The sequence below is a fragment of the Hevea brasiliensis genome, chromosome 18 (genome assembly GCF_030052815.1).
Source record: "Hevea brasiliensis isolate MT/VB/25A 57/8 chromosome 18, ASM3005281v1, whole genome shotgun sequence".
NCBI classification, from domain to species: Eukaryota; Viridiplantae; Streptophyta; class Magnoliopsida; order Malpighiales; family Euphorbiaceae; genus Hevea; species Hevea brasiliensis.
The window spans coordinates 32,504,918-32,528,315 of NC_079510.1; the positions used below are offsets into that span (position 1 = coordinate 32,504,918).

Consider the following 23,398-nt stretch of genomic DNA (forward strand, 5'->3'; position numbering starts at 1 on the left):
AAAATCCATTGGCAATTTATGAAGTAAAAAAAAAATAGCAATAAATTTACAATCTATTACTAAATCGCATATATATATATATATATATATATATATATATATATATATATATATATATATAATAATTTTCTTTTATTCCATTTTATTTTTTTTATTTTTTCTCTCATTTTCTTTTTTTTTTCTCATTTTATTTTTTTATATTTTCTTTTTTTCTATTTTCTCATTATTTTCTTCTATTTTCTCTCATTTTCTTTCCTTTTCTCTTATTGTCTTTTATTTTCTCTCATTTTTTTTCTTTTTTCTCATTTTTTATTTTCTCTCATGATTTTTTTTCTCATTTTCTTCTCTTTTCTCTCATTTTTTTTCTCATCATTTTTTCTCTTTTTTCTTATTATCTTCTCTATTCTCTTTTCTGATATTTTCTTTTCTTTTCTATCATTTTCTTCACTTTCATTTTTTTCTTCTCCTTTTAATTTTTACCTTATATTTTCCATTTTCATTAATATAATTTTTTCCTCATTTCATTTGCTCATTTCTATTTTTTAATCTTTTTCAAACACCACTTTTTCCTCTCATTATAATCTATTTATAATAATTATTAGTCATAAAATAAAAACATATTTATAATAATAAAATAATTTTAAAGAAAAATAAATTTTCTCAAAACTAAAAAAAAATTATTATTTTAATTGAAAATATTTTTTATTTTTAAATTACCAATGAATTTATCAACAAATTTTATGGACGGATTGCAATATTTGATATTTTTTTTTTCTCTTGATTTACCAACGTATTTTAATTTTGGTTGTAAATATCAATGGACTTTTTAGTCCATTGGTAAAAATATTACCAATGAAATTTACTGTAATGTACCGAATCCATCGATAATTTTAATTACCGATAAATTTTATAGGACTACCAGAAAAATCCATAAGTAATCCGCAAAATTCTTGTAGTGTTATGTGTTTAGAATAAATTTTATAGATAGTATAATTTAATTAACGAATGAAATGAATTTACTTTTACATTTTGCTCTTATTTATAAAGTAATAAATATAATTTAAATAAAAGTATTTTAAATTTCTAATAAAAAACTTTGTTAAAAAATTGAATTTTTATAAAATCATATCACATGTATGAATTTGTTTCTTTTAAAGTAACTTTTTTTTTAATTTTTAATTTTAAATTTATTAATTTGAAAAATAATTAAATAAAATTTCCGTTAAATTATTTTTTTTATTTTTAAACTTTTCAAACACACTCAAAACGAAATGTTAGAACATTTTAATATTAAATAAAGTAATTTATTAAACTTATTAATTAAAATAGCTTAAGCTTATTTATTTTAATTATTAATCATTAATGGAAGTACTTAAGGTATAAATTAAATTTAATTTAAGTCATTTATTAAATTTAAATTACGAATTAAATATTTTTATAAGAAAAAGGTTTAGAGAGAGTTTAAAAGTAAAAGAAAAATGTTTCTCAGTAAAACTTTAAATTCAACTATTAGTACAGAGTTAATTTGAATTATATGACGAAATTGTTGGATTGTTGTATCCTGGAGGAGACAAGTCAATATATATTATCTGCTGTATAAATCATATTGCCTACCGTAAAGTGCGTGAATCTCCTTAAAAATAAGGAGATATCCGTGCCTCAAGCTGAAAAATTTTGTTAATTTTTCCTTATATTTTAATTTTATTTAATTTATTCTTTATATTTTAATTTATCAACACAAAATAATATTGAATCAATGGAAAGCTGCAATTCTATATGCCTACCAATTAATTGTATACAAACTTTCAAAGATGTTGCCCTTTTTATATCCCCGTCAGTGAGAACAGAAATTCATAAATTACTCTGTATTTTTGTATCCTCCTCTAAAATCATTTGAGTACCCAAGGTCCATCTCATTACCCTCTGTGTCTCCAGATATTTTATTCCAGAATATCCAACAGAATCCATTTTTATTCTTCTTTCATTTTCCTTTTTATCATATTCTATGATTCCACGCAAATTATTTACATATTTATAAACACCTCCATAGACCAAAAGTAGGAATGGCAAGGTGCCGGTCGGAGGTGGGGATCACTTCTCTTGTCTCCGTTCTATAGAAGTTTGGGATTGAGGTGGGGAATTCCCTACCAAGAAGCGGGGTGGGGCAAGTTTTTCATTGGAAAATTTCTTTTTATTTTTTTATTTTTTTCATTTTAATTTATTAGTATATGTTATAACAAGCACGTAAATCTAATGCACATATACAAATCGCACAATATTGAAAAGAGAAGAAGAATAACACAGGATTTAACGTGGTTCAACCATAAGGTCTACGTCCACGGGCAAGATAAGAGAAAAAGGTTCCACTATGATGAAAAGAGCAAGATACAATCAATCAGAACTCTCAAATCCTAACCCAGTGTGTTTCTCGAATATCTCACAACTCTCCCGCAAAGGTTAGAATATTACAATATTTATACTGGTTCACACCGCAAAGGTATTACCCCCGCACCCCAAGGAGATCAGTGGTGGGCTTCGGGCCCAGGCCGATCGGCCCGTGCCCTCCACTACTACAACAGATCTCACTTTTTATTCCAATTGGGTCGTAGAGCGAAAACTTTAGGGTCGAGTCACAATTCAGGCCCATGAAAACATATCCAAAAATTCAAAGCCACAAAAAATAACAATTCTTCCCCTTGGGTTGAATTCTCTCAATCATCAACAAAATAATCACAAAACACTCTATCTTGCCATATGCCCTCGCAAGGGCACTACTAAGCACTATAAATACCAACCAAGTCTAGGCAATGCCTAAACTTGTTGATTGGGACTCCCTTGATCATCATATCTGCTGGATTATTATGTATAAAGACTTTCTGCACAACTATAGTCCCCTGAGATACAATGTTCCAAATGAAGTGATATCTGACATCAATGTGCTTAGTTCCCTCATGGTACATTTAATTCTTTGTAAGATGTATTGCACTCTGGCTGTCACAAAACACTATTGCCTTATTCTGTATCAACCCAAGATCACCCACCAAATCTTGTAACCATAAAACTTCCTTTACTGCCTTTGCTAAGGCCATATATTCAGCCTCTGTAGTAGACAAAGCAACTGTAGCTTGCAATATTGCCTTCCAACTGATAACACTTCCAGAAAGAGTAAACAAATAACCTATCAAAGATCTCCTCTTATCTAAGTCCCTTGCAAAATCTGAATCCACATAGCCAACAACTGAATCACTCATCTTGGCCTTGTCAAATGTCACCAACATCTTTAGTAACCTTCAAAAACCTCAAAATCCATTTCACTGCCTACCAATGCTCTTTCCCAGGACATGCCATGTATCTACTCACAACACTAACTGCATGTGAAATGTTAGGTTGGGTGCATACCATAGCATACATGATGCTACCAATAACACTCAAATAGGGAACACTAGACATGTGCTTCATCTCCTCATCTATTTTTGGTGACATGTCTGTAGATAACTTGAAATGGGCAGCAAACGAAATAGTCACAGGCTTAGCATTATTCATGTTGAAATGCTTAAGCACTTTCTCAACATAGGCCTATTGAGACAAGAAAAGCTTCCCAACACTTCTATCCCTGGTAATTTCCATTCCCAATATCCTCTTTGCAGCACCCAAATCCTTCATCTCAAACTCATCACTCAACTGCTTTTTCAGAATGTTAATTTATGACATGCTTTTAGCAGCAATAAGTATGTCATCCACATACAATAGTAAATAAATAAAGGAATCATCTGAAAGCTTCTTATGATACACACAATTGTCATATAAACTACGATTAAAGCCATTACGAACCATAAATGTATCAAATCTTTTGTACCATTGCCCAGGAGACTATTTCAGACCATATAAAGATCTCTTAAGCAAGCAAACACAGTTTTCCATACCTGGAATGACAAATCCCTCAAGCCGACTCATATAAATTTGTTCCTCCAACTCACCATGGAAAAATGTTGTCTTCACATCTAGTTGCTCAAGCTCTAGATCATGAAGAGCAACCATAGCAAGTAAGACTCTGATAGAATTGTGCTTCACAACTAGAGAAAACACTTCATTAAAGTCAATCCCATCGCTTTGAGTAAAGCCTTTTGCTACCAATCATGCCTTATATTGAGGTGCTTCAACTCCTGGAGTGCCTTCCTTTTTCTTGAACACCCATTTGCAACCTACCACTTTTTTTCCCTTAGGCAATGTTATAAGCTCCCAAGTTTGATTCTTGTGAAGAGATTCAATTTCTTCACTCATAGCACCGACCCACTGATCTGCATCTGAACAAAAAATAGCTTCTCTATAATTGATGGGTTCATGCACATTAACTATTTCAACAACTGACAATGCAAACGCAACTAGATTTGCATATACATATCTCTGTGGTGGTCTAATCTGTCTTCTCTCTCCACCAGTTGCAATGCTATATGGTTTTTATTGCTATTGCTCAGGTGCATCCTCTTGTTGATCAGGATCTTGCACCTCATCCTCTGAATCACTGGACTGAATTGCTAAAGTATCAATATCAAGCTCCACCTGTTCTCTGACACCATGATCTGATTCTGCTATTGACTTCTCCCTCTGACTATCCAATGAAGTAGACTTATTAAATGTCACATCCCTGCTGATAATTAATCCTGGAGACTTTGGATCATTGCACCACAACCTGTAGCCTTTCACTCCATATGCATATCCTAGAAATATGCATTTTCTTGCCCTCAGCTCAAGCTTACCATCTCTCACATAAGCATAAATAGGGCAACCAAATACTCTCAGCTGAGAGTAATCAGCAAGTGAATTGAACCAGATCTCAAAAGGAGTTTTACACTCGATAGCTGTAGATGGAGATCTATTAACCAAGAAACAGGCTGTATTAATTGCTTCAGCCCAAAAATCCTTTCTCAATCCTGAATGTGGGGACATGCTTTGTGCCTTATCACAAAGTATTATGTTCATGCGTTCTGCAATACCGTTCTATTGTGGTGTTCTTATACAAGTGCGATGTCTCATTATACCTTCATTGCTGTAGAATGCATCGAACTCACAATTGCAAAATTCTAACCCGTTATTAGTTGCAAGACGCTTGACCTTCTTTTCTGTCTGCTTCTGAATCATCGTCTTTCACTTTACAAATGTTGAAAATGCCTCATCTTTTGTTTTCAGAAAATACACCCACACCATTCGAGAGTAATCATCAATCAAAGTCATGAAGTACCTGGCACCGCTCTTGGAAGGGATTGTCACACCCCACCCCTCTGTAAGGCATGACATGATCCCGTAGTATACCTGATGAATTACCAACTCCGTCTACTGATAACCCATTAAATACACTACAAGGGATTTTAAAAAAACTTTTCTTACTTCTTTTAGAGTGGTGAGCACTATTTACAGGTGTTAAAGACTTTGGTGAACTGAAGTGAAACAACTAACTCATTTGATTTATTTGGAATATCTGTAAAAATTTTGGCAAGGTGCCATTTGTATTTTGGACAAAACAGTTCTTCAGAAAACCTGTAAAAAACACTTCAATTATTTTCCAAATCTCAACTCCAACATTTTTCTCAATACAACGCATTTCTCAACTCAATTCCATAGAAATTTTTCAAAGTCTGAGATAAGAAAATATAATACAATTTTTATAAGTCAAATAACTCATAATAAATTTACAACTTCAAGGTACAATTTGAATTTACAACTGCTCAAAACCAAAAACAAAATATACATACAGTGAATATACATTACAGTACAAAATGCCACATGTGGTATACTCACTATACCCAAAATCTCTTGCTGGCGGTACTAGTCTGACGCCTGTCTGCCTCTCTACCGCGACAAAGAATAAAGCTATCACGAGACAATGTCTCAGTGGTGCACAACATTAACCAAATACAAATTTTAAATCACAATTCATAAATCATATCAATAGTGGATACTTAAAACCATAGTTAAATTCAAGACAATGAATGTCATAAGGAATTTAAACTCCAATTCACAAATTATCAAAATTCATAATAACACAATTTAGTCAAATAGCTGAAGAATACCGTATTGCCAATTCATACACAACTCGATCAAATAACTGAATAATATCGTTTTGCAAATCATTAACACAATTCGATCAAATAACTGAATAATATCGTTTTGCAAATCATTAACACAATTCGATCAAATAACTGAATAATATCGTTTTGCAAATCAATAACACAATTCAATCAAATAACTGAATAATATCGTTTTGCAAATCAATAACACAATTGATCAAATAACTGAATAATATCGTTTTGCAAATCAATAACACAATTGATCAAATAACTGAATAATATCGTTTTGCAAATCAATAACACCATTCGATCAAATAATTGAACAATACAATGTTGCCAATCAATAACACAATTTAGGCCATGACACAATTTTTTTCCATATATGCCGTGTTGTACACCACGACAAGACATACTCACCCCAATAATCGAAATCAATGAGGGAGGAAGCTAGCTATCTAATGAGTACTCATCCATACTCACCTCAGACTGGGAAGTCAAAGAGGGAGGAACATAATCATACTCACCCTGCATCGATAAGTCAAAGAGGGAGGAATAATCACACTCACCCCATTAATGGAGGAGGAACATAATATCCGTGTCATGCCAATTGTGAGTCAAAACAATTCCAAACATTTTATTCAAATGATCCGTAAGAATCCAATAAATTTCCAAAGTTATAATTTCATTCACAAAATGGCAACACAATTCGTAATTCACTTAAATATCCACAAAACCATTTACATGCTTTTCAATCAATAAGTATCCATCAATATCATTCAAACAATTTTTCACAGTTTCAAACCATTCACAATGTTTTTCAATCAATAAGTGTCCACCAAACACATTTCCACAATTTAAAACAATAATATACAAATAGTCATAATTTATTTCGATTGAAAAATTCAAAAGAAATAGCCGTTGTGCACAAACCTCTGATGACTGCCTCCCTGGTCTGGACTCAGTGTTTCTTTCCCTTTTGTTGAGTCCTTGTAACTGAGAAACACAATTTGAAGTGTTTCAGTACTAAATTAAATTGTTTCTATCGATGGTGTTTGGTAAATAATGCACTGAACTCAATTATTCACTTAATCACCTAATATACCGACCCTCATTGCGTTTTAGGTAAATTAGGTTTTAGTGTCGTTAATATGTCACATTCGATAGGGTTTTAGGTTTGGTACGTTTTACCAAAGTCATTTTCTTGTTTAGTGCATTTTAATGCAAATTGCTGGATTCTGGGACACTGGTTTGACCTAGCCGGACGATCTAGTTCCCTCGGTTTTCGGGTCTCGGTCGAAACTACAAACTTGTAGATCTAGGTCTTATGGACCGCGGTGCAAAATTTTAGGTCAATCCGAGTTAAGTAGACCAAGTTATGGTCATTACACTATTGCTGGTCAATTTGGTCAACTCTGGTTCGGCCAGTTTTTGGACCCGAACTTGTGCAAGTTGTTTGACTTGCTTATGGTCATTTCTGGGCTTTGGTGTCTTCATAAGACTTGTAGGTATGGATCTTAACTATTCTTGGTCAAAATTTCAGGTCAATTGGACCTGTTTTGAGTGAGTTATGGCCTAAACACTCACTGCTGCCCAATTGGTCATTTTTCAGGTCCTAATTGCACCTAATCCGAATTGGTCATTTTCTTAGGTCACCTTGCAAGCAGAATTTTGGTATGTTTTCTCAATGAAAGTTGGCACATTTTGTGCCTAGTTCCACCTCCAATTGGTCTCATACCAATTGAGGTTACACATTTAAAGTTATAGGCTAAAATGTACACTGCCCTCAATATGCCTTTCACACCCCACTTCAAACACACATTTACCTTTGCAATTTGTTTACTTACCTACCAATCTGTTTTGGTACATTACCAAAAGCATTTTCTACATTACATCAACATTACTTTGGGCAGATTACCATTACCCTCAACACACCAATTATAATTCACATTTACAATTTCTAAGTACCATTACATACACACCTAACCATTACAAATTTTACATACACTTTACAATATCAATCTACATACATATCATCAATCCTTCTAGGTCAATATTCTGCCTACACTTCCTTCAATATATACATTTACTCAAGTGTTCCCAAGCTACCGCAAACCTTCTTCAACATCAAAGTGCCCTACAATTTACCAATTCCCATCCAAGTGCATAAATCACCATATATATGTGAAATAATTCACTAGGATATTAAATCACCAAGATCAACATTATTTCTCATCAATTATATGCATAATAAATCATTAAATGCGTGACTCCATGGCTGTCCAAAAATGGCTATCTCAATAACTATTTAAACTTTAAAATTTCCTTCACCAAACTAACACCCATTACATGAACATAAAGTTTAACAAAGGAATTCTCAAAAATGTAAACTTACCTTTGATTGTAACTTGCTAAACCTTCACCAAACTTCTCAAATTTGGTATCAATATCTTCCTTGTGATGTGTAGACAAAGTTTAATGAAGAAACCTAAGAGGTTGGAGTTGAAAATGGAGAGTTAAGAAAGCTTGCATGAAAAATGGCTATGGAGTTTCCTCTCACCTTCATTCACGGCAATGTTGAGATAACTTTGAGGAAGATGAAGTTCAGCTGGTTAGTGGACTTGCATCAGCACCTTTTTATGTTTAATTAAATCTTTAGTGGTCCACTAACAAAGATTAAATCATATAATAAGGTAATTGTTCATTTATTCCACATTTAACCCATAATTTTCACTATTTATTTTAGGTACCACCAATTTAATTTTTCATTTTATTTTCTAAGTGTAATACTATTTATTTTTAATGGACATTTAGGTCAAAAGACACTTCGGGATGTCAAATGACCATAATGCCCCTGTTCAGGTGGCATTCCCGATTTTTCGGTATTACCGGGTTTTGTCTGTTTTTCGATTTCTCACTTTTCTTTGTACTAATTATTTAATTTTTCTTTAATATTTCTAATGAGATTTATACTTCAATAAGGGTCTATTTATGTCCTAAAAATGTTTTCCAGGGTTCCCCGCAGTCCAGGGCTAGTCAACGGTCCACGCCGTGACTTCCTGGTGCGGTCACCCATCGCTAGGGTTATCGGCTCGCTTAACTTGGTTACATTTCTTTGCTATCATTTTTCCTTTGTTTTTCTTGTACTTTCTTTTCTTGTATTTCATTATTTTATGTCTCCTCACTCATATCGAAGTACGGTTCTAGGCATCCTAGCTGTCCGGACAGCACTGGTCACCGGAACAGTAGAACGCACTACCGAACTTAGGGGTGTTACAGGGATTCTGTTAGGACCCCATAGATCTGAGTGGATATAATACACCATTCCTTTGGTCTTATGCACTGCCTTTTGTCGAACTTCGCCCTTGTCTGTTTGCCAAACACACAGTGTTCACAAAAGTCCATAGATTCTGTTTTCTGCCCGTCCAATAAATCTCGCTTGCTTAACACAAATAATCCTCTTTCACTCGTATGACCAAGACACATATGTCACAATTGAGTTTGATTCTGATTATTGCTTCCGGATGCTACTGCAGCTTTCCCTGAAACTGTACTGCCCTGAAGAAAATACGATCCTGAAACCAAACTGCTCTTTATGAGTACCATAAAGCCCTTGCACACTTTGAGAACTCCATTCTCTGTATGGTATCTGAATCCATGAGAGTCAAATGTCCCAAGAGAAATCAGGTTCCTCTTTAGTCCTGGAACATGCCAATACTCTATAGTTCTGACAACGCCATCAAACATCCTCAATTTGATGTTACCAATTCCTTCAACAAATAATGCATGATCATTGCCCAGAAACACCTTGCCACTCATCTGTTTGTAAGTGACAAATTAGTTTCTGTGTGGACACATATTATAAGTAGCACCAGTATCAAGAATCTAGGAATTTTGTCGATGATATGAATTCACGGATAAAATTTCTCCATCACTGTCATCACCATCAGAATCAATAAAGCTATCAACCACATTTGCATAACTTTTTGGTTGCTTTCTCTTTTTATTTTTCAACTTAGGACAGTTTATCTTGTAGTGACCTTGCTCTTTGCACTCAAAACAGTTGGCCTTTTCATTATTAACTTAGATCTGGCATTAGATTTCTTCCTGCTGGAAGAACCCTCCCTTGAATGTGTTCTTCCCCTGCTCACCAAACCTTTCCCCTCAAATCTTTCTCTATTATCTGGAAATTTCTTTTTCAACTCCTTCAATTTTAGAGAATTACTAACATCGTCTAGTGAAATACTGTCTTTCCCATACAACAGAGTATCAATAAAAGTTTCATAGGAGGGTGGCAAAGAACATAACACAATAATGGCCTGATCCTCACTATTAATCTCAATATCAATATTCTTTAGATCCAATATGATTGAATTGAATTCATCCAGATGTTCTTTAATGGGCGTACCTTCGCTCATTCTCAGATTGTAAAGTCTTTTCTTCAGATATAGGTGGTTGGTCAGTGATTTAGCAGAGTATAACTCCTCTAATTTCGTCCATGCCGCAGATGCTGAGCTTTCACTAGCAATCTCGTGTAGGACATTATCAATTATGCTCATAAAAATCGCACTCAAGGCTCTTTCCTTTAGATCAGCTTTCTCCGCCTCTTTCATACCTTCTGAAAAGTTATCCTCGATTGCCTTCCATAGACCTTATAGGATCAAGGAAGATTTAATTTTAATCTTATACAGACTAAAACTCGATCCACCCTTAAACTTCTCCATCTCATACTTCATTGAAGACGACGCCATGTGTAAACCCTAGGTTTTGCGCACAAAGCTCTGATACCAGTTTGTTATAACAAGCACGCAAATCTAAGGTATACACACAAATTGCACAATCATACAGTATTGAAAAAAGAAGAAGAATAACACAGAATTTAACGTGATTCAACCATAAGGTCTACATCCACAGGCAAGACAAGAGAAAAAAGTTCCACTATGATGAAAAAAGCAAGATACAATTAATCAGAACTCTCAAACTCTAACCCTAGTGTGTTTCCCAAATATCTCATAGCTCTACCACAAAGGGTAAAATATTACAATATTTATACTGGTCCATACCACGGAGGTGTTGCCCTTGCACCCCCAAGAAGATCAATGGTGGGCTTCGGGCCCGAGCCTATAGGCCCATGCCCTCCGCTACCACCACAGATCTCACTTTTTATCCCAATTGGGTCGTAGCGCGAAACTTTCGGGTCGGGTCACAATTTGGGCCTATGAAAACATATCCAAAATTTCAAAACCACAAAAAATAACAGTATATAAACATAAATTTATTTATTAAAAAATAAAAAATAATTATATATGTAAGTTTTACACATTAGTTCAATAATATATTTATATGTTTTTTTTAATTATAATATTTAAATATATAAATATTTAAAAATAAATTATTTTTTAATAAAAAATGATATTATATTACTATACAGGGCGAGTTACGGAGAAATTTGATGAAATTCTGAACAGGGCGAGTCGAATTCAAAAACTGTTGCCAATCCTAAACAAAAGCAAAAGCATTTAGCAATTTGGAGTCTTATTGTAATCCATATTTGATCAACAATAGGTTAGGTTACAGTCTTGTTTGGAATCAATTCAGTTTAAAATTAATTTTAAATTCAAATCGATTAAAATTAATTTTGAATCGAGTCAAACCAATCAATTTAAATCTAAATAAAAATTAAGTTTTTTTTAATGAAAAATAAAAAATTTTAAAATTTTGATTAAAATCAAACTGAATTGAAATTGAGATTAAAATTGAAAAATCGATAGGGACTCTACAGTCCAATCCTGATCCCCTAACCTTGAACTGAAACAGTCGAAACCAGTGGCCACCACTAATCAATGGTCAGTATGATTTTAGACCAATATAAATTAGTAATCAATATTTGTATTATATATGAAAAAGATTATTGAATTCTTTTTTTTTAGTTGTAATAAAATGGAGTTTTCCTAAAATAATGTTTACTGCCTTTAGGTTTAGGTTATGTGGTTAAACGGTTTTATAGTCTCTGATTTAGCCCACTCCATAAAAGAGATCTATCATCGAGTCACAATGAATACCAAAGAGTGGCAAGTATAGATTACCTGTATCGATACACCCATCCCCATCATGCAAAAATAATTTTCAGTCATCAATGCTACACTAAAAAAATAAGAAGAAAAATACCACTTAATCTTTAAATATTATCATTATTTAAGAGTAAATTCATTTATTTTAAAAATTGAATTAGTTGATATATGTAATTCAATTCCATTAAAAAAAAGTTCATCCGTCAATTTTTTTCATATTTTACTATTAAGGTTATGTGAGAAGACATTACCACCCTTGTAATTATAGTAAATTATCAAATTTATCCATTTTCTCGAATCCTCTTCCCCCTTGCCTCCCTTTATCTCTCGTTCTTCTCATTCCTCTAATTTTGTCCCTCTCTATCCTCTCTCTCTCTCCTCCATTCTTGCAAATTCTACTCTCTCTCTCTCTCCTAGAGTAATAAGACATTCACAAATTGAAAATTAACAAAAATTCACAACTTTTAAAATCAAAATATTAAAAAGAAAAATCAATATAAACCCATTACAATTTTTTCATACATTTGTAAGACTAAGAAAATTGAAAATCAAAGAAATTCACAGCTAAACAACACTTCAATCAAACTCAACATAATCCACAAACATATTATAATCCAACCACAAATTGAATGTGGATTATGAGCAAAGCATGCAAGATGAGTGGGTATTTTTAAAGAACAAGAGACATAAATTTGCCTTAGCCTTAGCTAAATCATAGGAGGAGAAAGCTAAATTATATTTTATCTCATCTTAGCTAAATCATAGGAGGAGAAAGCTAAATTATATTTTATCTCATCCATTCTTTTAAATAAAAAAAAAATTCAAATAGGCACCATATGCATGCCTTAACATCAAACCTCTTAATTACAAATGGATATGAGAAATTGACAAAAATGGTTCAATGCAAAGAAGAGGAGATGGCATGGAGCTGCTAGGTTTAGGAGATAAGGCTCTTCTCGCCAATTATGTTATTGTTGAGGATTAAGGGAGTGAGTATTGGGTTTGAGAGATGGGGATCCTCTCACTAATTCCAATGTTGGGATGGGTGGAGGGACTACCGAGCTAGGTTCACAATCAAGAAACAATGGTAGGTTACAAGAGTAGAAACACGGGCGAATGTTCACTGTGGGAAGTAGAGGATGTTGGGTTCAAGATGGGGGATGCTTTGGCTGGATCAAGAAAGGGTGAGGGGTGCATATTTCTTGATAAGGAGGGGGGACGTGTGTCACGGCAGAATTGGTTCATTATCCAAAACGCCTCCTCTCAATCGTGCGGCACTTGTGTCTAACACAAGTCAGCCTCTCAAAGTCCCTAGGACCAATCGGCAACAAGTCCCACAACTAGGGACTTGTTGTACAACACACACATAAAGAAACCAAGCAAACAATAACACACAACCATACACAAAGCATGTACAATAAGCACACATAAAGAAAGGTAGAAGAAGAGAAATGTGATGCAAAGATCTACTTATATATTGCACTTCAATCTTCTATACAATTGCCAAGTATAGAACTCTCTCAATCCCTCTCACAAAGTGTTTCTCTCATCCCAACTGTCACGCTGAAGGGTTTGGGTTAGCAAACAGTTTGAGCGTGACACGTGAGAGGGAGCCCAGTTGGGTTTCTCCTTACTATCAGGCTAATTACACTTAGGGCGTATTTTGTGGGGAGAAAAATGGAGATGAAAATAGTAAGAGAAGGGGAAAAAAATTAATAATAATAATTTTCTTGTTTTGTTGTAAGGAAAAAGGAAGAAGGAAAATTAAAAATTCGATTCCCTTATTTCGTAAGAAAGAAAAGGGGGAAGGAAAAGCAAATTGTGAGGATTTATGTGAAAATTGAGCCATTTTATTTTCTGTCTAAATTAGGCAGAAAAGAGTAGAAAACAATGTTAAATTTTTTTCTTCCCTCTATGCTCTTATTTCCCTCCAAAAATTATTTTTTAATATAATATTATTTATTTAATATGGGTATAATAGTAAAAATATAATAATTTTCTCTGCTCACTTTTCTTTCCATTAAAACATAGAAAATAAGCAAATCACTTATTTTCCTTTTCTTTCTCTATTTAAAAGATTTATAAAAAAAATAATAATTTTCCTTTTAATAGTAATTTTACTTTCCTTATAATTCTATTAACTATTCCTTTTCCTGTTTTCTTTTCTAATTTTTCACAAAACAAGCCCTTAGAGTTTTAAGAGTGTCATTGCTACTTTGCAAATTTGCTTCATCAAAAGGGGTAGGGTTGGTGGATTATAAGAATGAGGGATAGGAGAGAAAAACAGTTGCTTTATAAGAGGCAAAATAGGGATTAGAAGAGTTTCTCTCATTAGACCTACCTTTTTTCTATTAATAAATGAGAAGATGCCATTAATATGGAGATAAAGACCTTATTAACAAAATGGCAAAACATATATTTAGATCCTTTATTTATTTTTTTTTTATGAACTTCTCATAGATTTATTACTATATATTCCATCCTTGAACTTTTATTTATTTTACATTGAGTCCCGGAACTCTTATTATTTTGACATTGCATCCCTTTTAACCAACTTGATAAAATATTCTAAAATTTGACTTAACACCTTTAAAAATAAATTAAAAATTATAAAATTCTACCCCTCTCTAAACAATCTCACCCCTCTCTCTCTCTCTCTCTCTCTCTCTCTCTCCAAAAGACACATAGACACACATTATGTGTTTCTCTCTTTATTTCCTTTGCAAATAACTTATAAAAAATTACCTCTCACAATCTAGTGAATCCCAAACAAAAAATATAGAATAATATATGCAAATCAATGAAAAAAAATCCAAGAGAAGAGAGAAAATAATACTTAAATCAAGAGTGGCAATCAAATAGAGGTAGGGGTGGTAATTTTAGATACTATCTACAAATACGACATGAAAATATAGGGTTTGGGTTGAGTTTTTTCGTATTTGTGTCAAAATCATGTCAATTGTTTAGGACACCCCAATAATTGTGTCATGTTATGGGTTTATTACCATATTATTTTGTGATATGCTTTATTATTCATGACACATATCGACCCCCGACCCATCAATTCATTTTAATTCGCCAATCTGCAAATGACAATATTAGAAATAATGAATCAATAAATATAAATCTAATTATTTATTACATTAGAATTTTATTACAATATAACTAATTTGTTTTCTTTTTATAAAAATTAATTTAATTTGTGAATTTGTATAATAAGTTAAAAAATATTGCTTAATAATTATTATTTTTAATTTTTTAGTTAAAATGTTGATTGGTTAAATATAAAAAATATCGTTTGCTTGATTTATGTTTTTTTTTTTGTACATTATTAAATTTATACATGTTAATATGTGTCAATTTCATGTAATATATTATATGATAAAAATTAAAAATATCAAATTGTGTTAAAACGTATCGAATGAATTATGTTGAGTTATGTCAAATCGTGTTAAATAGGTTGATTCGTATCAAATCATATTAAATAGGTTATGCCGTATTAAATTAACCCAACATTATTTAATTTTTAATCGTATCGTATAATCCGTATAATGAAAGAGTTGTGTTCGTGTTTAGATTTTTGACACTATTTATTAATCGCTTCGTATTCTTATTGACCATAATTATATTAATGTTCATATTGTGTTAATATGAACATGACCCATCAATCCGAATTTTCACCTCTATGCTGAGACATGAATGCAATATGCTTGAGGAATGCGATATCAGAAAACTAGCTAGGCTAGCAGAAAGCTGTTAGGCTGCTAAAAAAGTCATATTTTCTCGCTTCTCTATTGTAAATATCGAATCCCAATAATTCTTCCTCTATTACCAAATGATTATGGAATCCCCAAAAATTATACTCCTATTAAAATTTTATGTGAATTCAATTTAATTGATTTTTTTTAATTTAATAGGTAAAAAAATTTAAGTTTTTAAACTAAAAAAAAAAAATAAAAGAAATAGAATTTATACAAAAAATAATATGATTGTATGAGAATTGAATTGAATTATTTTTTTGCAATTTTTTTTTTCCAAACAAAGCTTATCCCCTAGTTGGGAAACTAAAATTTTAAAATCAATTCAATTGAATTTTTTTTATCAATTATAATATTTATGATGAAAGAATTCAATTATTTTTAACTTAAAAAAATTCAATTTGAAAGAAATAAAAATTAAGCATGATTGTGTTAGAGTTCAATTGAATTTCTTTTTTTTTACAAATAATTTTATTCCAAGTGAAGCCTATAAGTTATGGATTAGGAATTCAATTTCTAAGGTTTTGAGAAGAAAACCTCCAAAAATTCCAAACAAAATAGATAAATACAAGTATTTGTATATGTAAATTGGAATTCCACGAAATTGAAATCGAGTTCTCCAGCTCTTTCAATATGGACTCATCCGTCTTCGAGTTTGCGTCAAGAGGAAGGCCTTGAAGGCCATGCTGAAGTAGTGTCAGGGAGCTCTTGATGATGGTATAGACAAAGATGTTTTCTCTTGAGTTTGCATCAATTGCTTAGTAACACTGATGATATTGTTGAAGAACTGTAGGGAAAAGATGAGAGCGTGAAGATGCTATGGAGATTGTTCGGAATTGGCAAAGATGCTTGGGGTTTTGGATATAGAATGAGAGAGAACGAAGAGGAGGTGAGACTCTTCACATTTTCTAGTATTTGAAATACTCATAAAATGATTTAATAAATAATATTTTCTTAATTACAAGAAAAATTAAATATTTTTAAAGAAAATAATTTTTCTTTTGAAAAAAGAAAATTATTTTTAAATTTTAATAATTTTAATAAAATATAAAAAATATTTATACACGTATGACATAAACAAATATCATTAATTAACATTACAATCAAATAATAGAAAATATTTTTTAAAAAATAATTTTCATAAAAAGTATTTTTTACATACAAGTTCTTTTTGAGCAATAAATTTATGAGAGCTCAATAAAAACAAATAAAAAATCCTTGAAAGTTTAGTTATCTAAATATATATAATATAATATATTTTTCAATAGTAAATAATGGATTATCCAAGATTAATTAATAATATTCTGAAAAACAAAATAATTTTTAAAATTTTCACATATATAAAATAATAAAGATATATAGAGTATGTAATAATCTTTAATCTTGAAGCAAAAGACAAAATAGCTTATTTTCTCTCAATCAAACCGTCTAAACTTTGAATTTAAATCTCATAACCTGAAATAAATATTTTGTAAGAAAAAAATTTAATTAAATTTTCATATTAAAAAATTATTTAAATTAAATTCTTATAAAAATCAACCATTATGACTTTTAAGTCTTATTCAACAACAACTTTAAGATAGCATTTAGTAATTTAAATATAATCAAAATGCTACATTTCTTATTTATATTATTTAATGATATAATAATTATATTAGTATTTATAAATTGATTGGGTAATTTATAAAAAATTATCTCTCCTAATTAAATATTAAGAAAATATTTTAATATAAATTAATATAACTTTTGTTATCGAATACTTTTATTTTAAATTATTATATAAATAACATATTATTAATTATCAATACCTAATCACTAACTATAGCAAAATAATTAATAATTATTAAAATAATTAATTTCTAGCACAACCTTGGTTGAAACCAGCAAATTCATTGCCAATAACTTGCAAGCATCATGTGCCTGCCTCTCTCTCTCTCTCATATGGTTGTAAAACTAGACTAACGGTATTGGGCTAAAGGCTGTATTTTTAATGTCATTGTTTAGGAAATCTGAACGGCTTCTGTCTTCCTCGTGAACTGGGTCTCTCTCTCTCTCTCTCTCTCTCTCTCTCTCTCTCTCCCTTCCTTATGCTATAACCAAGAAATATTACAGCTTACGGACAAAACAAGAAGAAGAGAGAGAGTGAGAGAGACTCAAACCCCAATTTACTCTCATTGGGTCTCTCATCTAATTTTCAAATTTGAATGCCGTTTTAACCCTCTCTTCGTTATGCCCGCGTCTTACTCTCGCTCTCTTTGACCACCTCGGTCACTCCCCCAGCAGTCTAGCTCCAATTTGACTATCATTTCCATTTTTAACCAACCAACCCCTTCTCTCATACCTTTCATCAAACAATTTCTCCAAATTCCCTCAACCATGAGCAAACAACCACAAAAGATTGAGAATAGCGACATTGAATCTTTCACCAGCAGCTTGCAAGATCTTAGTTTCACTAACAGTGTCAGTATCAGCTTGTGCAGTAGCACCATTTCTGGGTCTGATAGTGTTAGCAGCAATATAAGCAATGTGAGTAATGATGCTAGTGAAGCTAAAGAGTGTGAAAAGAGTGGTCTGTGTTTGGATGCAAATGAGGCTAGTTGTAGGACCTTTTGCCCTTCAAAACCCCACAAGAGAAATGACATTAGATGGGATGCAATACAGTATGTTAAAGCTAAAGATGGGATTTTGGGGTTGGGCTTAGGTCATTTTAGGTTATTGAAGAAACTTGGGTGTGGAGATATAGGGAGTGTGTATTTGGCTGAGTTGAGAGGGATGGGCTGTTTGTTTGCAATGAAGGTGATGGATAAAGGGATGTTAGAGGGGAGAAAGAAGCTGTTGAGAGCTCAAACTGAGAGAGAGATTATGGGTTTGTTAGATCATCCATTTTTGCCAACCCTCTATTCCCATTTTGAGACTGATAAGTTTTCTTGCTTGTTGATGGAGTTTTGCAGCGGTGGGGATCTTCACACGCTGAGGCAACGACAACCATGCAAGCATTTCACAGAACAGGCTGCAAGGTTAGTGCTAATTATGAGATTAGTTATGTATCATTTTAGTTTTAATGGTTTCTTGACTATTAATGTAATAGTGCTGATTGAAGGAGATTAAAAGAAAGTTGGTATTTAATAATAGAAAGAAATCATATGGCTTCTTTGACTAATGCATTTCGTTGCTAGTCTGTGGCTGGTAGATGTGAATTACTGAAGTATGAGAAGATAGGTAGAGGGTAAAGCTAATGTATGGAAAATTAGTTCGATATTGTACTAGATCATAATGACTGGCCCTGGTCTGTTGGTACAAGATAAGCCTATCAACTTACAAATTTATTTATAATATTTGCAGTCATTGGTATAGATTATACAGAGAGGCATCTGCGTAAATGCCCTGCTGGAGCATTCAAATGTAGCTCCTTAAATATCAGCAAAGTAATAATAAATCTTGGGTTTCTCTCGAACAATCATATTAATGCTTGCAGATAACTTCTTGCTAGAGTAATTTACTGTCATGGATATTGAACAGTTGTAATTTATTATCTACTCAATTCATGTTAATCCATCATGCTTCATTCATTTTGTTTTTTTCCTGCTATTTTTGGCTAGTATTTTGATGGACAAAGTTAGAATTATTGTTTTCCAATAATTCTCTCTGCTTTTTCAGGTTTTATGCTTCAGAAGTGCTTCTTGCTCTCGAATATTTACACATGATGGGTGTTGTGTATAGAGACTTGAAGCCTGAAAATGTATTGGTTAGGGAGGACGGGCATATTATGCTTTCAGATTTTGATTTGTCATTAAGATGCTATGTGAGTCCTACTCTTGTTCAATCTAGTAACGAGCCATCTTGTAAGATCTCGTCATACTGTATCCAGCCATCATGCATTGAACCAGCCTGCAAATTACCTGTTTGTGTAGAGCCTTCATGCTTGCAACCATCTTGCTTTAAACCTCATTTCTTCAACTTCAAAACAACAAAAGTGAAAAGTGAAAGGCCAAATTTGGCGAGTTCAGATTCACTTCCTGTACTTATTGCAGAACCAACTACTGCCCGCTCAATGTCATTCGTAGGTACCCATGAGTATTTAGCTCCTGAGATAATAAGAGGGGATGGGCATGGGAGTGCTGTTGATTGGTGGACATTTGGTATCTTCTTGTATGAGTTACTACTTGGTAGGACGCCATTCAAAGGGACTGGAAACAGAGAGACGCTATTCAATGTGGTAGGTCAGCCCATAAAATTTCCTGAGGGATCCTCTGTGAGTTATGCTGCTAAGGATTTAATCCGTGGTCTGCTTGTAAAGGACCCGCAAAAGAGATTGGGGTTCAAAAGAGGTGCAACAGAGATCAAACAACACCCTTTTTTTGAAAGTGTTAATTGGGCACTCATTCGCAGTACTCATCCTCCTGATATTCCAAAGCCTGTTGATCTTTCCTTTTTGAATCACACATTCAAGTCATCCTTGGCTCCAAATGACAAGGGAGCTACAGACTCAAATCGATCATCAGGTCCCTATTTAGATTTTGAATTTTTCTGATGAATATTAGCAGGATAATGCGAGGGCTTCTTCTTGAGGTTGTTAGTTTACATTGTCATGTGTATTCATGTTCTCAATGAAATATAAGATTTCCACATGATTGTTTCCATTTTTATGTCAAAGTAATGCTATTGGGTTAATACTTGTTTGTTACAATATTAATAGCAGCCTAGCAGCTTCACACTGGACTTTAATCCCACTTGAAACATGCTTTTCTAATCAAATACTGGAAAAGGAAGCCAAAAAAGAACCAACTTTTGTTGTAATTTATCTTTCATCCCCATCCTATTGTGAGCTTTAGCATGAGAGTTTTTTTGAAGGTGGTCCTACACTGGTAGGTCTCAAGCCCTTTTCATATTCCCCCTTTTGCATAATCACTGCATGTCTGAAACCTTCATTGACCCTGTTATTCTCTAAGACTTTATCTGCAGAGGAACTTTTGGTAAAGGGATTGAAATTGGACAACTCATAGAAAAGCTTTTACATTGCTCTAGATCTGTGGATGCATCTGGCAATGAGAAGGTGAGGTGTCCAAATCCTGTTGATCTTAAGTTCTATATATTTGCTTTTAACTGTGTAAGAGATTCTACTGCCTAGTGTTGCTCTTACATATGAAGCTCCTCTTTTTACAAATTAAAAAAAAAAAAAAAAGTGGGTAGCTTTATTCTTTTGAAGTGAACATGCTTTTCTTTAAAATGTACATTCTTTACTTTAATCATAGTCTTCTTTTCTTGGCTATTGATTCTCAAATGGAAGCTTATAGCTATTGCTAGATATGAAAATGATATCTGACATTGCATAACAGACAACTGTGTCTTTGCCAGTTCTCCTTAACTGCATTTTGTTGTTTTCTCATACCATTATTTCGGCATCTTCTTTATTATAGGCAAATAAGATACAAGTTAATCACATTTAACACAAAAGCACTTTAATAAATATACTTGGAGCCATGTCTATGAACTACTTTAATCATTAGACCAGCTAAAATGCAGAGTCCTTTTCAGTTTTCAAATCTTGGTAATTGGAGATGTACCTAGGAATCTAGGAATTTTTTTTTAATATATTACTGAAAATTTTCCTTATTTTAAATATTTGAATTGCATCATTGATTGTTAAAAAGAAATTCTTTATTTAATGTACAATCTTTTATATAGAAAGTTTTTGAAATTGTAAAAAGGAGGAGACATAATTTTTTTTTTCTGTATTATTATGTTTTTTTTTTCTCATTTATGTAGTACAAAAGTTAGTGAACTATTTAGAGTTAATTACCAAAAAAAACCTTAAAGTTTATCAACTTTTGCAATCAAACCTTGAATTTTACATAATTATCAATTAAATTTTCACTTTTGATTGATGTTTCAAATTGTCCCCATTGTCAGTAAATTGTTAGTTTACTCAATGTGTCACACCTTAATCCTCTGTACGATATAACATGGTCCCATAGTATGCCTAATAAATTACTGAACTTCGCCTACCGATAATCTATTAAATATACTATAAGGGATTTTAAACAATTCCATTCCATTTTTAAGTGTAAAATGATAATAAAAGAATTATTAAAGTACCATTCAGTTAGGTATATGCCATAAAATTTGTTTAGAAATAATTTAATAATTTTAAAATTTTATAGAAATTTTGCGTGATGGTGGTTAAAACTATATAAAACTAATTCTTTTAAATCTGTTAAAAATTACCTGTAACAATTGTTATACATAATTTTAAAATCAACTCATAATCAAGAATTTTTTTTTTCTTTCTCATTCAACATCAAGAAATAATATTATTTCATCAACCACAATTTAAAAGAAATTTTAACATTTGCATTCATTGGAATTAAAGAAATAAATATTATAAAAATTTACACTTAAATACAGTCTCAAAATAATATTACCAACTTCTTATACAACTGCTCAACTATCATAACATATGTACAAATAGCTACAATTACATCAAAACAACTTTACAAGGGTATAACTTTACAAGGGTACACCCATACTCAAGTCCACACGTTGCTCCAATGTCTCTCCAAGTAAGCTCACTTGACTGCCTCTTCTTTTTCTTTACCTGCGACAGCATACAGAGCTATCGTTGAGTGGTGAACTCAGTGGTGCACAACTAATGATTTAACACTCAGCAAGAACACAATTTATCAAATTATAATACTGTATTTGTAAAATTCCTATTCACCATGAACTATAATAACAACACAATATTTCTTAATCAGTACCAAATCATTTAATCAGATAATATTTTAAACAACCATAAAACACAAATTTTTAATCACATTTTGAATCAAAGTATTTATGTTTCAAGGGTGTTACCATTGCAACATTCAAACTTTCATGAAATCATAAGAATACTTTTCAAGCATTAATAAACCATTCCTTTTTAATCACAATTCAAAGGTGTTGCTAACATTCACACAGTTCAGAGCATGACACAAAATTTTTAATTAATGCTATGTTGTACACCACGACAAAGCCAATACGTTCCAATAACCAAAGGCTAAAGGGGAATACAAAGGCTAGCTAGCATATATGAGTACTCATTCAAGATGTCCTCAACTGGCAAGCCAGAGAGAGAGAGGGAAACTCAACCCCACAAGTGGGAGAGAAACAAATCCAAGTCGTCTCACTAGGCATGCTAATGAGGAATACAAATCAAGTTGCCATGTCGACTATAGTTTCAAAACATATTCAAAATAATTTCCATTCAACAAAATGCATTTACAAATCAATAAACACATTTAGTTGTTACAAATTTATGCACATGGTTGGCAACACATCAAGTTCTCAAAAGTACTTCAAAACACATTCAAAACCGGCCCACCCCCTTGCTACAATGAAATCAAAGCCCAATATCCGTCTTTCCATAATATAAAATCATTTCACAATTCACAATCTTCAAAATGATGCAATTAATTTTTAAATACATAAAAGAAATCATATTTAAATCATATAAAGTCCATTCAACACA

General features: G+C 32.2%; 1 protein-coding gene across 1 annotated transcript; it reads left to right on the forward strand.

Annotated features, from left to right (window-relative positions):
• Positions 1-17,936: 17,936 nt before the first annotated feature.
• Positions 17,937-20,531, forward strand: LOC110645811 (serine/threonine-protein kinase D6PK). The gene is made up of 2 exons (XM_021799062.2): positions 17,937-18,908; positions 19,549-20,531. The coding sequence occupies exons 1-2, from the start codon at positions 18,268-18,270 to the stop codon at positions 20,420-20,422; spliced, it is 1,515 nt and encodes a 504-aa protein (XP_021654754.2). The 5' UTR covers positions 17,937-18,267; the 3' UTR covers positions 20,423-20,531.
• The last annotated feature ends 2,867 nt before the right edge of the window (positions 20,532-23,398 follow it).

Bases quoted from the DNA above. Each gene is read 5' to 3' on its own strand.
- LOC110645811 (XM_021799062.2), top strand. From the start codon at position 18,268: ATGAGCAAACAACCACAAAAGATTGAGAATAGCGACATTGAATCTTTC. The intron at 18,909-19,548 runs GTTAGTGCTAAT...CTGCTTTTTCAG, and splicing joins TTCACAGAACAGGCTGCAAG to GTTTTATGCTTCAGAAGTGC.